The sequence below is a fragment of the Sapajus apella genome, unplaced genomic scaffold, assembly GCF_009761245.1.
Source record: "Sapajus apella isolate SASKATOON/1434 unplaced genomic scaffold, GSC_monkey_1.0 scaffold2, whole genome shotgun sequence".
NCBI classification, from domain to species: domain Eukaryota; kingdom Metazoa; phylum Chordata; class Mammalia; order Primates; family Cebidae; genus Sapajus; species Sapajus apella.
The window spans coordinates 64904923-64929652 of record NW_022436942.1 but is presented as its reverse complement, the minus strand read 5'-3'; the positions used below and the strand labels follow the sequence as shown (position 1 = coordinate 64929652).

At 43.6% G+C, this 24730-nt stretch overlaps 1 protein-coding gene across 5 annotated transcripts in view; it reads right to left on the bottom strand.

The window, feature by feature from the left end:
• Positions 1–9793: 9793 nt before the first annotated feature.
• The window catches only part of RFX4 (regulatory factor X4), a 178533-nt gene continuing 163596 nt past the window's right edge, over positions 9794–24730 (bottom strand). For all 5 annotated transcript variants that reach the window (XM_032285761.1, XM_032285754.1, XM_032285765.1 and 2 more), the window contains 3 exons: positions 23565–23727; positions 20408–20546; positions 9794–11411 (listed from right to left, as the gene is read on the bottom strand). In XM_032285761.1, coding sequence (XP_032141652.1) covers positions 11139–11411; positions 20408–20546; positions 23565–23727 — 575 coding nt within the window. In that variant the 3' untranslated portion in view covers positions 9794–11138. The remainder of the gene's footprint in view (positions 11412–20407; positions 20547–23564; positions 23728–24730) is intronic.

The window sequence follows — 24730 nt, the reverse complement described above, 5'->3', positions numbered from 1 at the left end:
TCTTTTGGTCTTTCTGTGGATTATACTTTCCATGCAGCAAACATTTATTGAGCATATTCGTTGAGTCAGGCATTGGAACAGGTGCTCTGTAATTAAGTCAGAAAGATTTTAATCCATCTCTCCAAAAAGCACATTTTAATAAGGTCTTGGAATAGTTAGCTGAATTCCTAAGGTAATAGTAACATCTTCCAATTGTTTTTAACAGTTTACAGAACATTTTAATACTCGTTATCTCAATGGATTATTGGGAAAGGTATTTTTCCTACTTTATAGATAAGAAAATAGGCTCAGACAAGTTAAGTAACAAGAACTGGGACTCAAACTGAGAGCTGTTAACAAAGTATTTGGGTACCTACTCTGTGTCCAGTACAGTATTAAGTGCTTTGGGGGTAACCATATATTTATTTTTGGAGCAAGGGTCTCCCAGAGAGGATATTAAACAAGCACAAAGTATTTTATTTCCGTAGAGACGTTTCTCTTTAGAATCCTTTTAGGTCTCTGACATTTCAGGCACATGTCTTTGAAATGTCTGTTTGCCAGAAATAGGCTATGTTTTTAGGCTCCAATTCTGTACTTCTAAAAAGAGATTTAAAAAATGTAAAACCACATGAATTAGCGACTTGAGAAGTTGTACTTTAGTAATTTTAATTAAATGTTAGTATTCTGATTTTATAACTCAAAGGAATCTTTGACTCTAATTCAAGTCATCTTTTGACCACTGACGAGACTCTGGTTCCAGAAAAATTAAGTGGCTTGTCCAAGGTCAATAGCTACAAGCAGACTCTGGGAATGGAGTCTAGACCAACTGAGTCGTAGGTTACTACATCACTTTACCTCCTTGAACATTAGTTATGGGATACTTTCAGGGACTAGAGACTCTAGTGCTGTTTCAACTCCACTTCCTGGTGATGCTTGGGTTGCATGATAGCAAGGAATTAAGATTTAGAGCCTTGGTAATCAAAGCAACAAATATTTATTCACGAGTTGTTGCTCTTAGAAACAGTAATATAGTAATCCTATACATATTTATGTACAGAGCTTTTAAATTCTGAAAATATCTCCATGTAGATTATTTGATTTAATTCTTGTAATAGCTGACATCGTAAGATCAATAAGACAGGCACGGTCTTCTTTTTTACAGAGAAAAGGGAAGTTCAGGGTATTGATTAGCTGGCTTGTAAACAAAGAAGTTTGCTAATAAGTGGTATGGTTAAGGGCTAGAAGTGCCCTGGCCTCTGATAACATAAAATGTTATGGACTTTCAGGTTAGGGCCAATGAAAAAGCCTGCAAATAGATACTAGTCATTTATTTTGGACTTTGATATCCTGCTGTGGCATTTCCTCTTGCCATGACAATGGGCTAGTTGGTATGTGCCAAATTGAAGGTCTTTAATGAGTACCTGGTGCTAACAGCTTTAAAATTCAACTGTTCCGTATGTAATACTTTTAATACATTTTCTTTAGAAGAAAGCAGAAATTTAAAGCCTTAGCATCTTGGTCTATTGGCTATAGCTCCAGAATTGGAGCTCAGAGAATTCCACTAATTCAAGATATGACTTGTCACTCAGCAACCACCACCTCACTATGTGAAGCCACTCACTCAACCTTTTTTGAGGTTTAGAAAATTAGAACTGAAATAATATCTGGATTAATCCCACAGTGTCCTTAGCTGCTAAACTAAGGGATTGATCTAGATATTATTTCAGTTCTAAATTTTTCAGTTCTAAAATTTTGTGATTCTCAGAAAAACAAAACCACCTTTAAATATGCTCATTCTTTAGAAAAACCTATTAATAAGAGTGGGGGTGTGAAAATCAATATGTGCAAATCAGATATCAGTATATGTGCAAATCATTCCTTGGGCATACCTCCAAAGATTCTGATTCAGTTGATCTGTGGTGAAGTCTGGATACTGGTAGTTTTAAAAGCTTCTCAGTTGATTTGAATAAGCACCCAGTTTTGAGAACCACTGGATCAATATTTTGGTAGAGTATCTACAATTGAACTGGTTTTTTGATAGACCCCCAAACTCATGTGCATGTAACTCATTAGTCTTTGAGAAGTAACCTGGCATTGTGAAAGCTATTTCATTTTTTACCAAGAATACAGTCTCAACCAGGTGCCGTGGCTCACGCCTGTAATCCAAGCACTTCAGAAAGCCAAGGTGGGCAGATCACTTGAGGTCAGAAGTTCAAGACCAGCCTGGCCAAAATGTTGAATCCCCATTTCTACTAAAAATACAAAAATTAGCTGGGCGTGGTGGTGCATGCCTGTAATCCCAGCTACTTGGGAGGCTGAGGCCAGAGAATCGCTTGAACTCGGAAGGCACAAGTTGCAGTGAGCCAAGATTGTGCCATTGCACTCCAGTCTGGGCAATAGACTCTGTCTCAAAAAAAAAAAAAGAAAAGGAAAAAAAATGAATGCAGTCTACCTTTTATAGCAAAGTTAACATGGTTTGACCCTTTAACATATTTAGTGCTCACTGGAGCACAGCATTGTCTTAGATATCATAAAAAAAATTTTTAAAGTATAAATAATTAATTCTGTCGTTTGGGGTTATAGGAAACAACCAAACAATAAACTAATCTTTTTTACTGATAGGAAAGAACAAATTGAGCATAGTACTGCACACATCAAAGGAAAATAAACATTAATGGGAAGGAGAGTATTCAGAATACCCTTCTTGAAGGAGGTGATCTATAGAGGGATGGTGGAAAGAACATAGAGGGCTCCCAGACAGAGGGAAATGCTGTGAGAAAAGGTCAGGAGGCCAAAATTAACAAGAAGCTTGTTGAGAAATGATACCAACTTGGTTGAACTTGGAAGCCAGCAATGGAGATTTCTTAGAGGTCAGTTTGGTCAGTGGGAAAGGAAAAGTTAAATGTGAAAGATGTTTCATAATCAATGATGACTCTATAACCAGCCAGTCCAACTTCAACTTACAACATATCGCATTCCTGAAAATGTTACCTTACAATGCTGTGTGACATAAAATTAAATAGAACTGGGAGACAGGAGAGGGGAGGGTCTGTTGCTGATTGTCTTCAGATCTTTAAGCACATTATTTTATCTCTGGATCTCATAATATTAGAGTTAGACTAGATGACTTCAAGGTTTTTTTTTTTAACTCTTTAAATTTTACTTGATTCAGCCTTTCAGCACCCTTATGAGGTTCCTCAGTAATATTCGCTGTATTCTGATTGCTTAAATTGAGCCCATGCCGTTAGTCCTTGGCAAATATCCCTCTAGTTGTTTAATATTGATTGACTACCCACAGTGGGGCTCTTAGATTAAGCACACAAAATAGGCTCTGCCCTTTAGGAGTTTTTATTTATCCAAGAGCAGGAATGTGGGTCAGACCTATTTGCATCTCGCTGACTTGGAATCCCATCCAAACACCTCTTGGGAAAACCCAGCACTTTGGGTGGCAATGCTGTAATGTGGTGAAAGAACCCGGACTGAGAATTGGAAAACCTGGTTTTTAGTCCTGACTCACTGTGTGAGTCTCAGAAGCCGATCGTTTGTCAAATTCCTTGAAACCCTTCTGGCAACCATTTTTTTTTTTTTTTTTTTTTTTGATCTAACAGGAAAACCTGAAAGCCAAAAGACTTCTAGTTTGAATTTTAACTCTGGGTGTTCAGGGATAAATCACTTGCCCTCTTTGAGCACCGATTTTTCTCAACTGTAATGAGCGTAATTATACCTACTTTGCAGTAGGTTGGAAGGGTTAAAAGAGATGGCTGTCAAAGTGGCCAGCAAGGCAGACCTGGCATGGAGTAGCCACTAAAATGTTAGCTGAATTGGAATGAAAAATGCAACCTTCCTTAGAAAGATGTGAAGATTCAGAGCTAAACATATTGCTGTTCCTATGGATGCACAAATGCATGAGTTTTGTTGTTACTGCTGTTGTTTCTAACAACAGCAAAGTGATTCCAGTGTGTTGCTTTGGTCTTTAGACCTTGAAGTTAACATTTTAACACTGACATGCTGTAAGACAGTTTTGGGATAGTGACTGTTACGGGTGTGTGTGTGTAAATAGGAATCTAAAACACTCTTTCAACACCCCCTCCCCATATCAATGCCTTTGCAATTAAGTTTATTGAGATTCACATGTCAGAGGAAATATATTCTCACAACCTTTCTTCCCACCACCTCCTTTTGCAGTAAGGCATTAATTTACTTACCAACATTTGATTAAACTCTTAAGGTTCAACCCTAGGAGGAGGTAGCCGTGGACAAAGGATTATTGTCATTCATCATCAACACATTTTAGTCTTCCCCTCGAGTTGCCTATGAAGGATTAGCATTTCCCTGAAAGGAGGAGGACAGAATAAATTGCGTCTACCGCCAAAGAACTGCCAGCTCCTTTCAGCTGGGGGCACATACCGGGAGCTTTTCCCATATTAGTCAGCTTTATCTCAACTTTTGGGCAGTGCCTACATCTGAATTTCATGGGTTTCAGGGTCAGTCAAAACAGAATTGTAGGGCTGTTGAGGTCAGAGGCCACCTCTGTCAAAGAGTAGTGACCTTAACAGCAAGAGGTAGCCAGTCTCCTCCATGCTCCCTCCTCCCCCACCCCAATGACTTCATTCTAGTGAATGCTTGGCTCATTGCACGCCCCCCTGCAGAGCTTTTTTTTCCGACCTGGTAATAAAAATCCTCTGTGACCTGGTATTTTTTTTTTTCATTATTACTGATTTTCTTTTATTCCTGTTTCTCTGCAGAATAACCAAATCTCGGTCATAGATAATGCACTGGTTTGTATGTACATTGGGAAATGACAGAGGGAAAGGTAGTCTGCCATTTATTTACAGTAAGCAGAATGCCACCTCTGGTATAGGGGAAGATCTGGTGCTCAGCTTAGAAACTACCTGCCTTTCTTGAGCACAAAAATTTCCCAGAACTTCTGAAACTCTTTTCCACCCCAGTAGGTTCTATTACCACAGTCAATGTTGGTTTTTAAAACTGCAAAACTGCTTAGGAGAGGGGAATGGAAGTTGGGATGGAGGTGGGTGGGTGGGAAGAAAAGTAGGAAGCACAGACAGGCTCTGGAGTAGTATTTCTCTTCTTGTGTTTTAAAAATTAATATATATAGACAGAGTCTCACTATGTTGCCATGCTCTTAAATTCCTGGCCTCAAGTGATCCTTCCACCTTGGCCTCTCAGCGTGCTGTGATTATAGGTGTGAGCCACTGTGCCTGGAGTACTTTTCAGATCCCAGCTCTGCCACTTAAACTGTAACCTTCAACACGACATTAAGCCGCTCAGAGGCTCCATTTCTTCACCTGTAAACAGAAGCGATTATGCCACTGGTATTGCAGGGAACTGTGAGAAGAATACATGGTGAGTCTAATGTGCCTGGTACAGAGTAGGCTCTCATAAATGGAAGACTCCATGGATTAAGGCAGATCTATTTCAGAAATGTGTCCCTGCGTGTGAGGTGAGGAAAGAGTGTTGCCGACTTCGAATTTAAAGATCATCCTTCTGCCTTGACTACATTTTGTTTCTTAAGACATCTTGAAGTTTATTGTTTCTGCGAGGTGTGGCATGTGCCAAGGCATTCTGGATACCATCCCTCACAGGGGCACAGTTTGATAGTTCCTTGAGAATTCACTCTTTTAAACTTCATTCAGAGGCTTTTCTTTTATAGGAGGAGACTTTAAATACCAAGTATCAGCACTTCAGCTCTTTCTGAGACTGATTCTCTTACCCCTGCTGTCACGGTCAGACCTCATTATTTTTCATAATAGATCTTAAACAGCTGGTTTTAGCTCTTGAGGCATTTATGATGAGAAAGGGAGACATATAACTGGGGAGTCCTATTTCTCCCACCCACCATCTCTCTTCACCCACACTCCTTTCCTAGCAACAGCTCTTTCTTCATCTTTTGTGGCCCACGTCTTCCGTCCCACCTACACCAGCAGCAGCAAAATATGGGGGTGAGAAGGTGGTGGCGGGGTTGGGGGAGGCTGAGCAGCAGGAGGGGGATTGGGGGAAGAGTTTCAGGGAGGAGGCTGGTGAAGCACAAAAGGTTCTGACCTCCTTGGAAGAAGAGGAAGCCCCAAGGACTGAGTCCAAGCTGGCTTAGCTTGGGAGGCTGCCAAGAAACTGAAGCAGAGAAGTTCCAGGTTAGAAGGGCAGGCAGCAAAGTGGTAAGGAGGTGGGGGTGGCTGAAGGGCAAACAAAACAGTGCAGTTTAGGGCAAAGTTTGTCAGCTAAGGGAAAACTGTGCACGGTGTAGGTTATTGTGGAGTGCTGCTACTTACACAGAGCATGGTCTCTGGACAAACAACACTGTGAAAAAGAAACTTGGGTCACATGTTCAGGGAGTAGTAGTCCCTGAAGTTTAGAACTTGAGGGTGGAAGGGATTGTATTTCTCAACCTTGACTGCATATTGAATCACCTGGGGAGCTTAGGAAAATACTGATGCCTGGGTCACATTCCAATTCATTATTCATTGTGGGTGGGACCTATACATCAGGATTTTTATCTTTATTATTTATTGAGACAGGTCTCTGTCGCCCAACCTGAAGTGTGGTGGCCCAGTCATAGGTCACTGTAAGCCCAAATAGCTGATCTCAAGTGATCTTCCCACCTCAGCCTCCTGAATAGCTAGGTGAATATCATCACTACTGGCTAATTTTTAAATTTTTTGTAGGGATGGGGTCTCACTATATTGCCCAGGCTGGTCTGAAACTCCTGACCTCAAGTGATCCTCCTGCCTTGGCCTCCCAAAGGGCTGGGATTATAGGTATGAGCCTCTGCACTCAGCCTATACATCAGTATTTTTAAAACGTTGACTAGGGAACTCTAATGGCAGCAGTCAGAGAACCACTGACATCCAATCCTACTTAGCACAGGAATGGCCCCTCTACAACATCATTGGTGAAACTGGGATTTGACCTCAGTTCTCCCTCACTTGAAAGCCACCAAAGGAGTCAATTTTTTAAAAGCTTCTAGGATGATAATTTGCATACTTGAGGTTCTTGCCCAAGTCTGAATTCTATGCTCCTGCTCTCACTAGACTTCAGGGACCTTTCCCGTAGGCTACAGAAGACCTGTGGCAACTCTTCCCCACGTACCTTCCACTGTAATAAGGGGGGTATTTATACTATCCCTCTATCTAGGATTTATGGGATTTTTTCTTTTTTCTTTTTTTTTTTAAACAGGGTATCACTGTCACCCCAGCTGGAGCGCAGTGGTGCAATGTCAGCTCACTGCAATCTTTGCCTCCCAAGCTCAAGCAATTCTCCCACGTCAGCCTCCCAAGTAGCTGGGGCTACAGGCATGCGCCACCACACCTAGCTAATTTTTGTATCTTTGGTAGAGGCACCAAGTTGCCTAGGCTGGTCTCAAACTCCTGAGTGCAAACTCAAGTGATCTACCCACCTCAGCCTTCCAAAATGCTAGGATTACAGGTGTGAGCCACCATGCCTGGCCTTAATTTTTTTTTAATCTTGCAAGTCTGCCTTTAAATGGTGCAAAACGTTAGGACAAAATAGCCGTTTGTTTTTGCTATCTTTCCTTCTCTAGTTTCACTTCAGACATTTTGATTGACTTTTAAGCAAATATTAAGGCCAATTTTTAAGGGAGAAGAAAATTGCCAAACACTACTCTCCAGAGTTGTGCAAGGGAGGACAAGTTGGACTCATGAGCCTCACTCTGTGTTGTAGCACCAGCTGGTGGAGCCAGTGCCTTCTCTCCTGTGGCTCCCTCCCTAAATCACTGCCCAGCTGCCAGTCTACTCTGTTTTTTGTTTTCCCTAAGCGGTCCATCCTCCTCACCCAGATCTGCCAGCCCTGGTCCATCAGTGCAGACTATAAGTTGGAATGTCATAATCATGTAACACACCTGCTTGAGGTCCAGAGTGGGGAGATGAACCATTCAAGATCACCTTGCAGTTTTCATAATTTCCTCCCATTTAGGTTGGGCTTACTCAATGGCAAACATTTTGGATTGGTCTGTGCCTGGGTTCAGTTTCAGAGGGGCCACAAATTCTCTTTCTATCCAGAGCTGGGGTGTACTAGAGGCCTGACAAAGGACACAGCAGGATGGAATCCGAGGACACCACAGGCCTGCAATGTGGGTGAGCCATCCTGGCTGTCGTTCATGACTTCAGCCAGTTTCAAGCTGGCAGAGTTCTTTTCAGAAAAAGTTCAAAGAGGGGAGGGTCCCTTTATTGCCAAGACTCTTCTGTTCTTCCCCTGACAAGTGACTGGCCCCACTCCCGGCTGCCAACCTTGCCTGAATTTCTCATTCTGGTGACTGGCTGGGAGCTATCAGAGAGAAAGAAGGTGCATTTGAGTCATATGCTCACAGCAGCTGTTGCCTTTTCCTATTCAGATCTTTCCTGGTTGTGAAGTTGAAAGTTTTTAAACAATTGGGAACATAGGCAGTACTCGGCTCCCAAGAGGTAGGCACCTTGTGCTCTGGAGAGAAGGCCCAGTGGTCTCTTGCCCTCATCTGAAGCTCCCTTCTGTTCCAGGGTGCTGATGATGCCTAGGTCTTGGTTGGGCTGTGAAAGGGAGGCACACATTTTCTTCCTTGCAGAGTTCCTGGAGTGACCTATTCTCTGGGCCTCAGGCCCTTGTTGATTATGACTAGTTTTCCTAAAGATTTATGCAGTTAATGAACTTGTGGCTGTTACGTGTAAATGGATGTTCTGTGCTGTTGTTACCTGACTGACTAAAGAATTTGGTGATTACTTTTTTGTGCTTAGTAAGTCAAAAGTCAGACTTCCTACACCTTTTCATTTATTTAAGGGAGCTCTAGCTTTGAATTGTAAGACAGCGACTGGTCTGGTCACTCTGAGGTTTATTTTTTGCAGTGACTAAATCTGAAAATGCATTCTTCCTTTCCTTTACTTTCTTTATATGAAAGCCAACTAATGGATTTTGGACAAAAGATCAAACTAATTGACCATCAGAAAGTGAAATTCATCTGCTTTCTTTTTGTAGAACAACATAGATAAATATAAGGGGATACTCTGTATAATATATAATTTTAATCTTAAAAATCATGTTCAGGTATAAATATATTATGTAATAGAAAGTAGGAACTTGGCTTTAAATATAAATCTTTCAAAATGCAAATTGAGTTGTCAAGTTCTCATGCCTTTTAGTTAATATTCTCACTACCCCAATTTCTGGAAATCTGTGGTTCTGAACCTGCCAGAAATCCTAGACTTTTAATGTTTGATAAAAGCACCATCATTGTACTTCTATACCCCACTCCTCTCAGCCCCAGAATAAAAATACAGTGCTGGAGAAGAATCTGTTACTACTTATTAAGTATGCAGTAATGTTGCTGTTCTGTTCCGGAAGTTTATTAGCATTTAAAGCACTGCACTTGAAATATCTTTACACCCAGTGATCATTAAAGCATAGTAAACTAAGTACCAGGGGACCTCTTAATGATGTTGGTATTGAAGATAATATTCCCTATAAAAGCTGAAAGGGTCCTGCCTTTGGGTGACACTAACCATTGTATAGACTTAGGACTCATCTGCATGCGTAGAGAACAACTGGTCCCCTGCAAACCTCTGTCAGGCTGTAGGTACTATATTTACTTAATCATTATTCAAGGACAGGAGTGTGGCTTATACACATTTTAATTAAAATATGACAAGATGATGGGGAACCGGATAAACACAGCCAAGTAAGACTACTCAGTTTTTTTCTGCCTACTTACACCCTAAGAATTAAGAATGTTAGTTATATATAGCACACACACACACACAGACACACACACACAGACAGAGGTCATGTCAAATGAAAAGTAAAAAGAAAGCAGTTCATTTCAATACTTTTTATTTGAGTGTGAAACCATTCATATCTTGCACAACTGTACAGATAAAACTATTTCCATTTTAGCTGTAGACACAATTATCACACTGAGAGGTGTGATCAAAGATTTTATTTACAGAACAGTTGCTAAAACATCCGATGTCATATTTCCATTTATTTCTTACCCATAGGGTAATAGGTCCACCATAATTGCGTGGTGCATTTTATAATACAGAAAGAAAACCTATATTAATCTCTAAGAAACCTCACAAATTACTACAAATCTGACAGAAAAATGCCTACGAAAAAATTTTCCAAAAGTACAATACATTTTTATTTCCACACATACACAGTATAGTATAGGCTCAAAGGCACAGCTTTGAATTTTTTTCTATCAAAGTGTCGGAAATTATTATAGTTTTATGAAGGAACCATGAAAGTCATTTTCACACTTGGTGCTTGGTAAGTTAAAGTTTGGTCCATCCAGTTTCACAAAGTTAACACAGCAGAGCTGAGTGTGATACTCAATGCCATAAATCCACATTCTCATAGAACTTTAAAAAAAAAAAAAAAAAAAAAAAACCTTCTCCTGCCTTTTGCTGACACTAGCCATTGTGCAAACTTAGGATAAATCCTTGTATGTAGAAGAACCGGTCTCCTACAAACCTCAGTCAACTTAAGGCAATACAAAACAGACCTCTTCCTTCCCTCAAGACAGTGCTTACATTCCAAGACAATGCAGGTACTGTGACAGATGTGGGTCTGACAGAAAATCTAGAATTTCCAGATACCTTCCCATTTAGCCCTGGTGCTCCAGGAAGCAGTGATGATACCACTAAGAAGAAGTGATGTGCAGAACATGTCTGAGGGCTGTTCCTTGTACAGTACGATGACAGACAGATGGCAAGGTGAATGCTCTTGGTAAATTATGTGCCCATCCAAGAACACAAACCAGATTCTGTCTCCAGTATCCATCCTTCAAGACTAAAGAGATTTTGTCAACAGGAAAGTCAGTAGCTTACTAGAAGTGGTTGTCAACACAAAGCAAAGTCATGGAACAGAGGGAAAAGGCACAGAATGGCCTGCCCAAGATAGTGCTCTATAGAAACAGTCAAGTCTGGCTTGGCTACAGAAACCCAATCCCACTGACTTTTAGTAAGTTCTGTTTCTGAACTAAAGTTTATTCATCCCACATTGAATCCCATCCTCATGTTCATTAGGAAAATGGACACTTAGGAATAACCCACGAGTTACAACATACAGAGATAAAGTCTTCTGGGGGATGGGTGTTGGGTTTATTATTATTATTAATTATTATTATTCATATTAAATATGGATGCCTATGATAGCAGTCATTTAGCCCATCCTGTAGAGGCCTCTCCGTTGATGTAAGCAAAGCCAGGAAAGTGTTGCATGTGCTCATACTCAGAATTCCTGCGCGTTGTCAGGGGTGTATACATGTCACTAGAGTTTCCATACCTCGTGGAATGCACAGACGGGCTTGTGTAGCACGTGTTGGCTGAGGGCACCTCTGGCCAGCGGGGAGTGACTGGGGTAGGATGCAGTCTGGGAGTACTGCTCATCAAACAAGGTTCCATCCGGGAAGTGGGGCTATTAAAAGGGTACTTGTTGAGGGGAAAGAAATTCCACAAAGTTAAAGTTAGCTTGAAGTTGCATATACACGATATCAGCCATGTTTATAGTTTAAGTTAAATTTCTTAAGACGCTATTAATGAGAGTTGATGGAGAGGAATCACTGAACTTCCACAAAATTGAACCTTGGTCTTAGGGAAACGAACAGGAGAAATGCAATAGATTTCATAGCCTGAGTTGGGCTGGTGTTTTCTCAAGCGAATACTGGCTTTCTGTTCCTAATCTAGAATGTCTTGGGAAGTCAAACCCAAAATGAGAAATAGCCATACCAGGAATACAGGAAAGTGTGTGTGTTTGTCACACACAAACATACACTAGTAACTGCATGTCCAGATAAATAAATATGGATGTACAGATGGACGGTAGTGACTTTTATTGTTAATTATGGAGATGTGATAGGTCCTAGTTCATCAACCCAAGAGTGTAACACTGCCAAGTAAAATACAATGACATTATTAAAAATAGCATTTTATAGTTGAATTCAATTATGAACTTCAGCCTAAAAGCAGGCTTTTGAAGAGGAAGCAAGTCAACAATTTCAAAGGTTATTATTAGTGCTTATCATTTAGAGAACATCTTTCTTTTTGGTTCACATTCACTGAACTCCTGGAAGATACACAAATAGGAATTGGGCTTGGTGTGAATGTAGAGGAAGGAGTCAAGAGAAACCAATTGAGAGGAAAGGGGAGGGGAGCTTTTGTACAGGTCAGAGGAACAGGTGTTAGTAGCTACAAGAAGAGGGGAAGTAGTTCTAGAAAGGATTAGGAATAAGAGAAGTGTCTCTGAAGTGCTTCTTCTTTTACATTCTTTTCTGTTACCAAGACAGCTATGCAAATAAGCCCCTGTTAGTAGGATCAGAGGGGAGGAAGGGGAGGAGTTATGGGCTCCCTTTTAGAGCTCCCAGTCTGCAGGCCAGTCAGAACAAAGATTTCTTTGCCGTGCTGAGGGCCACCCCAACAAGGCCAGGAGCCAATCAACAAGGATGGCAAGAGCAGCACGGAGGAGAGAGAGTGTGTGAATGTATGAAGTCTTCTGCTCCCCATCTGTCTTCTCTGACAGTTGGAGAGTGGAGTCCCAGGGGATTAGGTGGGAGGCTGCCTCCTGTGAGGGAGACAGACAGGCTGAAGCCTAGACAGCAGGGAGAAGGGGTTATGACAACAATGGCTGCTCCCTGGAGTCTAGGTGGCTACAGGGAACTGCTCTGCCTCTGTGAGTGGGAGTCTAAGGGGAGCTGAGGAAGGCACTTAGGCCTGAAGCATGCAAAGAGGACCAGTGATTCAGAGGTCAAGAAAGAGGGATCCCAATTCGAGTAGGGAGGGATGGATTTTCCCCCCTACATAGGATGGCATGCCTTACATAGCAAAAGTACAGCCACTTCACAACCAAAAGAACAGTTAGAAAAGAGGGAGAAGGGCGTAGGTGGTGTCTGGGAACTCAAGGGAGAAGGCACTAAGGGCTGTTGCCAAGGAGACTACGGACAGCACGCCAAGGCTTTCCTAATTCCAAATCAGATCAGAAACAGTGGCGCACACCCCTGTGCTCTGCATCATGGGAACCTACAGGATGCTGTTTGTGTGGCAGCAGTGGTGGACCCTCAGGCCTCTTGTCCCGTGACATCCCAATTCTAGCACAGGAACTGCTCTAAATCCCAAAGAGACCATAGTAAGAATGGGCCCTGCCCCGAAAAACAAGATCCCAGGTGTATTAAACAGGTAACATTAGGAGCTATTACTATAAAAGGATCCTTACTTTTTCAAAAAGGTTGCTTCCCCCACCTGATCTTCTCTCAAGTGAACTGGTGTCACCTCACCTCCTGGTGCTCTCCCTGGCACAGAGGCCTCACTTCTGGTCCCAAGGCATGCCAAGCTGGTTCCCACCTCAGGGAACTCTGTCCTACCTGTTCCTTCTGCCTAGAACCCTTCTCTACCACCCTATCCCTGGCTCCTGCCATGCCTGCCCTTTTGTCATTCTTTAGATCTCAGCGTAAATGTCATCTCCTCGGAGAGACTTTTCTGGAATCCTATCTCAAGAAGCTAAACACCCCAGTCTGTGCCTCTTGAGCCAGGGCCTTACCATCCTGCCTGGCAGCTAGGTCTTTCTATTGGCTCATATTTATATGCTTCTGTTGGGGCTTTGCTGTGTTCAACATCATGTTCCCAACATCTGGCACGGTGCCCAGCACCTAGCAGGTGCTAAATAATAGTTGGCAAATGAATGTTGGGACGTTATCACTAGAACGAATCCTGTGAGCCAACCCCATGTTGTACAGATGAGAAAACCAGGCCCCATGATGTCAAGTGTCCTGCCCAAAGTCACACAGCAAGCTAGTGGAAGAGCTAGCATAAAAACCCAGTTGGGGAGCATGCTTTCCCTACATCGATATGACCTGCCACTGCCGAGTTACCCAGGAGGGGAGAGTGCTCCCTTTTTGGAGGCCAGCCCATTAGACTTTAATCCCCTTCCTTCATTAAGCTCTCTTCTCCCCGACAGAGCTCTGTGGCCTTAGAATTCTCATCTGGCCTCGGCTTGCTGGTTCTGACAGAGTCCTCCCCCTTGCCTTAGCTCGTGTAGGTAAAATGTCACAGAATGGACTTGGGATCTTTCCCACAGAACCCGAGAGAGTGTGGCTTTTGTGCCTAGTCAGGGACCCCCGATGCAGCTGTGCTCAGAAGTTATGTCATAGACTCAAAAGAGTAATTGCCTGGAAATTAGACTGGCTCAAAATATCTCTAATGTGACAATAAAATTCTGTTACCACAGAATCCAGCCTGGAAAATTCTGTCCTGTTAGGTCAGCTAATTGCAAATGAGTCAGTGACTCGTTTTCCCTGTAGTGAAGAGACCATTGAAAGACCAGAGAGCCAAAGTGCCCACTGCCTTGGCCTGGTCATTAACATGACCAATGAAGCTTCTATTTAGTCTGGTGGGAGTGGCAGAGGCTGGCCCATGGCACCCGCCTCACCTCTTACACTTTACATCCGGTTTCATGCAGGGTCCATAAGCATGCTGGGCACAAACCCCGGGGGTCCAGAGATCTCTGTCCAGAATAAGGCACTTTTTGTTGAGGGCTTATAACAGGAAGTTACCATTCTCTGGATCAGATCACATGCTGTTGCTACTGATTTTAAAAAGGACATAAGTCACCAGTTTACCACCCCTTGAGAGGAGTGTGTGAGGGGTGCCTGTGAGCACGTGTGTGTGCCTGCACACACAAACGTTCATCAGATGCCTATGGCATAAGCCCATCTCAGCTGTGATTGATTCTTGGTCTCTTTGGAACCATATTAGGAAGATCTATTTTGAGGAATGACTCTCTATACCAAGGGCTGACTTTCTTACACATGGAGAAGGAAGAAAGAGCCCTTTATTCCTTTCCCTTACCAAATGAGCTGCTACTTGAACAAGGGGTGAAAGGTGGCCCAGTCAGGAGCACAAACTGTTTTCCTATGAAAGACGGCTCTCACTGCACCAAAGTACTGCCAGAGGGCTCACCACCAGCCTCTTAGACTCTTCTCTTAGCCTCTTCTGGAGAAGGATGTAGCTCCCAAAAAATCTTTGTCAGACAGTCCACATCTGCTGAGCTTTTTTTTTTTTTTTTTTTTTGAGACAGGGTCTTGTCCTGTCACCCAGGCTGGAGTGTAGTGGGGTGATCTCAGCTCACTGCAACCTGTGCCTTCCAGGCTTAAGTGATCCTCCCACCTGAGCCTCACAAGTAGCTGGGACTACAGGTATGTGCCATCACTCCCAGCTAATTTTTAAATTTTTTATAAAGATGAGGTCTCACTACTTTGCTTAGGCTGATCTTGAACTTCTGGGCTCAAACGGTCCTACCACTGGAACTCCTAGGCTCCTAGCATCCCAAAATGCTGGGATTACAGGTGTGAGCCACCATCCCCCTGCTGCTAAGCTTTTAGAGTCAGGATTAAGTTATTACATGTGAAACACTTAGAACTTCCATGTAATAAGTTTTCTAAATGTGTTAGCTGTTATTAATGTTCTTTTGAGAATCGATCATAGGGTCATGGTCGATTAATGATAGGAAGAGCCTTAGTGACTGACCATCTGGTTCTACCTCTGGTTTTACAGGTGAGACAACTGAGATCAAAAAAGGCAAATGATCTACTGCAGTCATACAACAACTTAGTACCAGAGGAAGGATCCAGTCATTCATTCATTTCATTGACAAGTATTTACTGAGCATCCACTGAGGGCCAAGCTCTGTGCTAGGCCATGGAAATATAATGGGGAGAGAAAATGGACTTGGTCCTTGTTTCCACAGAGCTAGACAGTGAAGGAGACAGATCTTAATTATAAAATTACCCTAAATATAATAATATCATAACTGTAGTGTTACAAAGGATAATAAAATGTGTTAACTGTGAGCCAGGCCCTGTTCTAACCTTTATTAACTTACTTGACTATCACTACAACCCTATGAAATAGATACCATAATTATCCTCATTTTTCAGATGAGACAATTGAGGAACAGGGCTAATCAGAGGCAAAGCTGGGATTTGAACCCAGGGAGCCTGGCTCTACAGTCAGAGATCTTACAACACTATGGTTGATTGACTTTTTTTTTCTTTTGGCCCAAGATGCCATCCCAAAGTAGAGTGCCCTAAGCAAACTTTGTAGCACCCAGTGGTCCTGGGTGGTTTGGGCCAGACTGCTGGACATTCTGTGAGAGGCAGTGATTAGCTGATAAGGCTGGGCCTTTGCCTTTCAGATGAGAAATAAGGAACAGCTTTCCACTCTAAGTGTGATCAAATGCCTTTTGAACTGAAGGGCCACAGTTCCACTATGGCTGCTCAACAGGTAGAGATTCTATGAACATGTATTGAATGAGGCTCAGAAATATTTTGTAGCTATGTACTTGGTCTGGTTTATTTTCTCCTTTTGGTCGGGCCTGGGAATGGGGAATCTGGAAAGAGGCAGCTTACTTTGATGTGAAGAAGTGCAGCACAGTTGCGATGTTTTTCCAAAATAATTCAAACCCTACACTGTCAAACCTCATTCATCTGGACTTAGTAAGTCAGAAGTTACAAGAATCTAAGCAGGGCTGGGAGGTTTACCTTTGTATTACCCAGGAAGAAAGCATATATGGTGCAAATAAGTAGTGTAAACAAGGGCATGCATATATTCTATTTTGAAAACAAATGACTTAAAATTTTTATTTTGAGCATGTAAATGCTAGGATGCCTATAATTACTGCACTTCACAGATATGTCAGCCCTCTAAGGCACACCTAGTTGCATTTATTTGCAGTAATTTCCGTCACTTTTGTGCTGATGACCAATTGCATTTCTCCAACTATATTGTATACTTGCAGTTTTTCTTCTAATTCAGACTGACCTTTTCCCTGGTGAGTCAATTTAGTGAAGTGTGATATTCAGTTACTCAGAACTAGAACAGCTTGACCCCTGCTCTGGAAAGCTAAAACTAATTAGCCCTGCAGTGGATTTTCTCTATGCTCAACCTTAAACCAAAGAACCAATAAAGGAAAGAAATAAGGTTATCTTGGTGGGTGTGCTTCTCTTTGGCAACTTGAAACTTACTGAGAATAGCAGCAGTAACCTCTTGAATTTACCTTCTACTCTCCCAAACAGTAGTATTCAGTACAGCTGGTTTGGAGTTGGGATTCAGAACTGGAGGATTTACATCTGAGTCTGCTTTGTCCCTTACTAGATATATGGCCTAGGGCCCATTACCTTCTGAGGCAGTCATTCATCTTTAAAAACCGAGGGAAAAGTCTAGGTGCAGTGGTTCATGCCTATAACCCTAGCACTTTGGGAGGCTGAGGCAGGAGGATCGCTTGAGCCCAGGAGTTCTAGACCTGCCTGGCCTACATGGCAATACCTTGTCTCTAGAAAAACACAAAAATTAGCTGGCCTTGGTGGGATGTGCCTATAGTCCAAGCTACTTGGGAGGCTGAGATGGGAGGATCACTTGAACCCAGCAGGTGGAGGTTGCAATGAACCAAGATTGTGCTGCTGCACTCCAGCCTGGGTGACAGAGTGAGATCCTATCTCCAAAACTGCCTTCTTCCCAAGGTTGTTATGGCAATTAAGTGAGTCTGTATATTTAAATATGCTTAGAATGGTGCTCTGAGTAAATATCAGTGAAAAACAAAACAAAGGATACTGTGTCTTTAGACAGTACCTTCCCCCAGACAGGTATGTTTTGAACACTGACCTCGCTCATCAACCTGGGTAGAGACTGATATAATTAATTTCTTCCCACCGCATTTTACAGATGGAGACTAAGGCATAAACCATGAAGTGTAGAGTGTGTGTGTGTACAGAGGGGAGTGTCAGAGGCACTCGTCTAAGAGTCATAAGGCATGGTGGCGAAGAGCCTGGCCTACAACTCTTTGAACCCTCACACCTAGTCTGCAATTAGAAGGGCCCTTCCATGGGCTTTTGCTTAGTCCTTGGGCCATTCTATTATGACCAACTATTAAATGACAGTGTTCCCATTGGGGCTGTTGTGGCTTCCAGAGCAGATTTTGCAGACCTGTCTTTGATCACCAGGGACCCTACGGGCTTTGAGGAGATCTTGGCTTCTTTTTATGGGAATGGCTTTAAAAATATCACCCCACAAAACCAGCTCCTGACATTTCATGAGGGGGAATGAGGAAGTGAAGAAAGAGTGAAGACAATGCCCGGAGCTGTGGCTTGATGATGCTGTCTCCTACTGGAGCATGAGCTGTACCAAAGCAGGCGTGCTCTGTCTCCTTCTCACTGTACTCCTGGTGGCTAGCACAGTGCTTGCACATAGTAGTTACCCAGGAACCAGTTGAGAAACGAATGAATGAATGAGATGCTTAGAGTGTGTGGAGTGATCTAGGCTGTTGCAGCAGTTCTCAGTCAAGCAGTGAATCACAGTGAGGAGCACAGAGTGCTCCCAAGAGAGGGAGCTCCTAAGGAGCTGGCATCTCTGTGTGACGCAGTTGGAAACCTATAATGAATGCCCCAGATGGTGATTTAGTGGAATCAACTTCTTGGCTTGTCTGGGGATTAAACCAGGGCTCCCCTTGGTACTACAGATAGAAATCAAAACAAACACCTCTTTGCCCTGAGTGCCCATGTCTTGTGGATACATTCTCCTTGGTGCCCTCCCTCAGAGACAAGACTGTGCTGACAGCTGATGCAATTACAGTGTCCACCCTAGGATGTCAGTCCTGCCATCTCATTCCTAAACTTCTACAAGTGTTTTGGAGCAGAGCCCCCTGCCTCCACCAGTCCCTCTTGGTTCATTCTATGGGGGCCCTGAGAGCGCTCTTTCTTAATCATAGCTCTGATCTTGCCACTCCCTAGCCTCCTGTGCCTGCAGAATAGAGTGAGCATGCTCAGCACACCATACATGAATAGACTGAGCATGCTCGGCACATTCATGCTGATGCCACCTCCCGTGTACTCATCTGTTCATTGTATACTTAGTGAATGCCTACATCTGACAGGCAGCAGGGGGTGGTGCCTAAGAGCCTGGACAGGAGTCACACCACCTGAGCTCAAATCCTCAGGCAGGTTACTGTGAGTCTCACTTCCTCTTCTGCAGGGGTTATCTAGGAGGTGTGGAGAGTGCTCAGTGCAGAGCCTGGCACACAGCACGTGTTCAGGAAAAGGTAGCTGCTCTTTCTGATTGGTGTCATATTCTGTGACCTGAGGATACTAGACTTAATCTTTGCCTTCAGGGAGTTTAGGATCACCGTGCACGTCAGACAGGAAAGTTGGTGATGATAACAGGGTGTGAGAAATGCTACTGAGAGAGGAAACTCAGGGAGTGGCAAGAGGAAGCAAGAGGGTACTTTCAGCAATGCCACAAGGACAGCAAGATGTTTGTCATGAATGACCAGCAGAAGAGACTGGGGAAGAGACACCCAGCCATAGGGAACAATATCTGCAAAGACATGGAGGAACTCAGCACATGCAGGATAGCTGTACGAGGGCTGGCATGGCTGGAGGCAGGGAGGGAGTTGGTGGGTAGGCCAGAAAAGTAACAAGTCTTAAGAGACATACTAAGGAATTGAGCTTGACCTGGAAAGTGATGATGCGCCAAAGATGAGGAAAGTGTCATGGTTATTGGGCTTTTTTTCTTAAGGACTCCTCTAGCTGCAGTGTAGGGGGTGGACCAGAAATGGATCACATTTTAGAGGCATAGAGACCACCAGGAAGGCTTCTGTCTTCATCTAGGTTAGACATGATAAAGGCCTGAGCTGAGACACGGACAGAGGGCATACAGAGATACTTAGGACGCAGAATTGAATGGATCTTGGCAACCAGTCAGATCACAGCTAATGCACAGGGAAGTGTTAGACAAGGAGACTGTCCAGAGGTGGTTTCCCCAGTGCAGCCACAATGTCTATTCCCCAAAGGCCACAGAGGACTGATTTGGCTTATTAGGGAGTGAGGAGCCCAAGGAGATATGGGGTCTGCGAATGATTTGAAAAGGGATCTATTTCAGGAGGATTCTTCCGCTTAAGATTACATGTGCGGGCTGGACAAAAAGAGCAGACACGGGACATGACAAGACCAGTTAGAATGATGTTGAGAGACCAGTCCTGACAAGATTCCATGCCCTCATGTCTACACCAAGAGGGTGGTGATGGGAAAGGAGACCCAAGGCCCAGGGTGAGGGTAGCTGCCTGAAAAAGGGCAGCAGACATACAGCTGATTAGATCTTGGCATGAAGAGGATAAAGAGAGAATAGAATGAAAAAAAAAAAAAAAAAGTTTAGCCTGTTTAGCAACCAGGTGTGAGAGAGCAAATGGAGCATGAACGCTGGCTGAGCACCCACTGTGGGCCAGCCACCAGAGGCCAGAAATGATGCTGATGAAAAGACCGTCCTCTCCTTGGGGACACACATGCTGCACAAACAGTGTGCATAACAGTTTTTGAACTGTTAAAGTTAACCAGATTTGGCACCAAGTATACCAAGGCCTGGGCAAGAAAGCAGGACCACGGACTCACCTGCGCAGAGCTCCTGTGGTAAGGGGCGTAGTGGAGTGGCCCGGAGATGGCTGTGTCATGAGGGAGGGCTGGGTACTGGCTCTGCATGGGGTGAGGATGCTGGTTGCCATAGCTCCCATAGTTATAGCTTCCCGTGTATCTAAAATGCATCAAGCACATTGAATAGTGTGAGTAATAGCAAGGAGAACAGATCAGTTTGACACCTTTTATGAAACTCATCTATTTTTTTCCTTTTTCTTCTTTTTTCTCTTTTCTTTTCTTTCCCCCTTTACCACCCCCAACCCCATTTTTCTTTCTTTCTTTCTTTTTTTTAAGCTGCAGTCTCACTCTGTTGCCCAGGCTGGAGTGCAGTGGCATGATCTCCACTCACTGCAACCTCTGCCTCCTGAGTTCAAATGATTCTCCTGCCTCAGCCTCCTGAGAAGCTGGAATTACAAGCGTGTGCCACCACGCCTGGCTAATTTTTGTATTTTTAGTAGAGACAGGGTTTCACCGTGTTGGCCAGGCTGGTCTCAAACTCCTGACATCAGATGATCTACCCACGTTGGCCTCTCAAAGTGCTGGGATTACAGGCGTGAACCACAGCACCCAGCCTCTTCTTTTTGATTCTTACCATTTCCACTCTGTGGCCTTGTTATGATAAATTTAAAACCCCAGGTTGATTTTCCTTCTCCCTTAACACCTAGAACATACCTCCCTTACCCCCTAGCCAGCGTTCAGGGATGAAATCTAGCCCTGAGCCAAACATCATTAGTGATGGAAACCTCTACTCCTGTTGTGTTTAAAAGCTCTGTTGTTGTATCCCGAAATCAAATAGGGAAAACAAAAAAGAAATCACTGTGAGATTTATGTGTGTGGTGTTTTTTTTTCTTTTTGAGACGAAGTCTTGCTCTGTCACCAGTCTGGAGTCCAGTGGTGCAATCTTGGCTCACTGCAACCTCCACCTCCCAGGTTCAAGCACTTCACCAGCCTCCCAAGTAGCTGGGACTACAGATGTGCCCCACCATGCCCAGCTAATTTTTTGTATTTTACTAGAGATGGGGTTTCAACATGTTAGCCAGGATGGTCTCGATCTCTTCACCTCATAATCTGCCCGCCTCGGCCTCCCAAAGTGGTGGGATTACAGGCATGAGCCATTGTGCCCAGCCCATATTTTTATATTACTCAGGCCTCTCCTTCCCCATTATAGGGAAGGATGTAGCGGGCTTCTATAAGCTGTCTCCTGGGGGAAGACACCATAGTGTGGTCAAACAGGCATTAAAGACCCTGGTCCTAAGCCAGAATCCACTGCTTTCTAGCCATGTGACTCTCATGACCCTGTTTCTTACATCCATAAAAACACTGCGCATGGTCATTCTGAGGATTGTTTGTATGAACACTCTATAAAACAAAGTCCTAGTAGACATAGCTTATTATTATCACTGTCCTTCTTAGTAACATCTTTATAGCAAAGATGCTGACCTATGACTATGTATTTTTTTCTGCTATTGCTTCTGAATCAAAAATCTCTCAGAAAGTTTTTTCAGAATCTATTCTAAATGTGTGGAGATACTCTCAAAGGCCTCCTGAGAAAATAATGGCTGCCCGATTGAATGCTCAGGACACTTGAACCTATGGAAAAGCACACCAACATCCAGGCCTGTGCCTACCATCAGGGCACCGCCATGCTGTGTTATGCTGGGCCAACTGTGTGGAAAGGACCTGAGAGGTCCTCCCCTTCCTCTTCCCATATTCCCCCACAGGAACCTGGCCTGTGAGCAGCTGCAGGTGAGGCCCACTGCACCACATGGTAGGATCTTTTTGTTTTTTTTGAGATAGAGTTTCGCCCTATCCCCCAGGCTGAAGTGCAGTGGCACAGTCTCGGCTCACTGTCACCTCCACCTCCTGGATTCAAGAAATTCTCCTGCCTCAGCCTCCCGAGTAGCTGGGGCTACAGGCGCCTGCGCTACCATGCCCAGCTAATTTTTGTATTTTTAGTAGAGATGGGGTTTCACCATGTTGGCCAAGCTGGTCTCGAACTCCTGACCGCAAGTGATCCACCTGCCTCAACCTCCCAAAGTGCTGAGATTACAGGCATGAGCCACTGTACCCAGCCAGGATCTCTTTAATATCACAAGTGTTTTTCAGATCACTGCTTGTTAGACATTGTAAGGTTAGTGTCTTTTGATAAAGACAATGCATAATGGCAAAGAGCCAGTAGGGTTGAGGTCACACTTTTACATGGATTTGTAATTCATTCATCACAACAACATCATGCCACAGATTTGAAAAAAATATATATATGGGCAAAACAAATGATGTATTTATCCAGGGCATAAAGCACTGCTGAAACCTATGGGGAATTCCCTGAATGCTGTGAATAACTGCAGCCCTAAAGGGACCTCCAGCCCTCAGGTGGGGAAGCCCTTCTCTAAACAGAGTCATAGAAGACTTGGACCTAAGATGAAGCTTTGTAAGTCTGCGAAGTACATAAGGAGCCACACAGGGGAACTGCTGAAAGGGGTTTTCAGCTGAGGCATTAAAGGAGTAAAGAGGGAGGAACACAGGCTTTGGAGTCAGACACTTGTTCCATTTGGGCCCCGCCATGTGCCTGCTGTGTGACCTTGGGGAACTGAAGATAACCAAACAAGGTTCAATTCCCTCACCTGTAAAATGGGGTCATTAACACCTTCCTACCTACCTACCTACCTACCCTGGTTCTTGTGGGGATTACACAATATGGTGCTCAGGACATTGCGAGAACTCAGCACAGGGTAGCACCCTTCCTGTTCTTTGAGAAAATAACTGCTAAGGAAACCCTTTTTTATTTCAATTTTTTTTTTTTTTTTTTTTTTTTTTAGATGGAGTCTCGCTTTGTCACTGAGGTTGGAATGCAGTGGTGCGATCTTGGCTCACTGCAGCCTCTACGTCCCAGGTTTAAGCAATTCTCTCACCTCAGCCTTCCAAATAGCTGGGATTATAGCCACCACACCCAGCTAATTTTTGCATTTTTAGTAGAAACAGGGTTTCACCATGTTGCCCAGGCTGGCCTTGAACTCTTGACCTTAAGGTTTACCTCAGCCTTCCAAAGTGCTGGGATTACAGGTGTGAGCTGCTGTACTCAGACTCTTCAGATCAAATTTTAAAAGTCCAGCAGCATCCCTGGAAAGTTACCTACCCATGTTCCTCTCTGTGGGGATAAACTGGTATCCTGTGTGTGACAGAGGAAGAAGGCACATGAGTGTTCCTCATACAGGGCAGCTGTTGGGAGTTCTCAGCTGGGGACCCAGCAGCCGTCGTCACTGTGTATGTTAGAGACCACGTGTATGACTGCATTGCTCCTGCAGAGACAAATTAAGACATCTCAGTCATTAACAGTCCTCACATCCCTTGTTCTTCCTTAGACCACTTTGGTGGCTTCCTTTTGTTCTTAAGTTGAAGGCCAAAATCTTAACCAGACATGTATCTCTGGCTCTGCTGAGCTCACCAGAGGCATCCCCCATTCCCTGTCTTTTGTTTTATCTGGCCCAGCCACAGTCTCTTTCTTTCATTATCTCCAGAGTACCACAATTCCCAGCACCACAGGGCCTTTGCACATGCTATTTCTGCTCCCTGGAATCCTCACCATTCTCTTTTTTTACCCACTCTTTCTTCCTCTCACAGTCCAAAAAGCTGTCCTCTTCCTAATCCCAGACTAGGCCAGATCCCTCACTGTACTGTAGGCCTAAGTGGTGCATACCCCAATTTGTAATCCTATATCCATCAGTGAATGTGATTTGATTAATGGCCACCTCACCAGAAAGAAAGCACCAGGAGGGTAGGGGCCTGGCCTATTTTGGCCACCAATGGATTCCCAGTGCTTAGTACAGAGCCTGGCCGCCAAAAGACTCAACAAAAATTTTAGAGGAGAGAAAAGGAAAGGTTAAGACAGGAAGAAAGGAAGGCAAGAAAGAAAAGGAAAGCCTGGGGAAATGTAGCCCAGATAGGCACTGCAAATTAACTTTTCAGTACTCAACTCAACAGGTGTTAAGGATCCAACAAATTGCTTTAGGAAAACATAAGTAGATTATTGGGCTCTGCCTGCTCAGGTCTTTTTGAAGATTATTAGACAGTGACCTGGACAGTGACCTATTCCATGCATATTATGAATTCCCTTTGTTTAGTTTTTAATTTAATTGGATACCTGGAAAGTGCTAAAGACTGGGGGATAAAAACCTGACAAAATTAAATGCTTAGTATTTTATGAGATGGTTAGTTTTTTGTTGTTGTTTTGTTTTGAGACAAGGTCTTACTCTGTCACCCAGGCTGGAGTACAATGACATGATCATGGCTCTCATTGCAGCC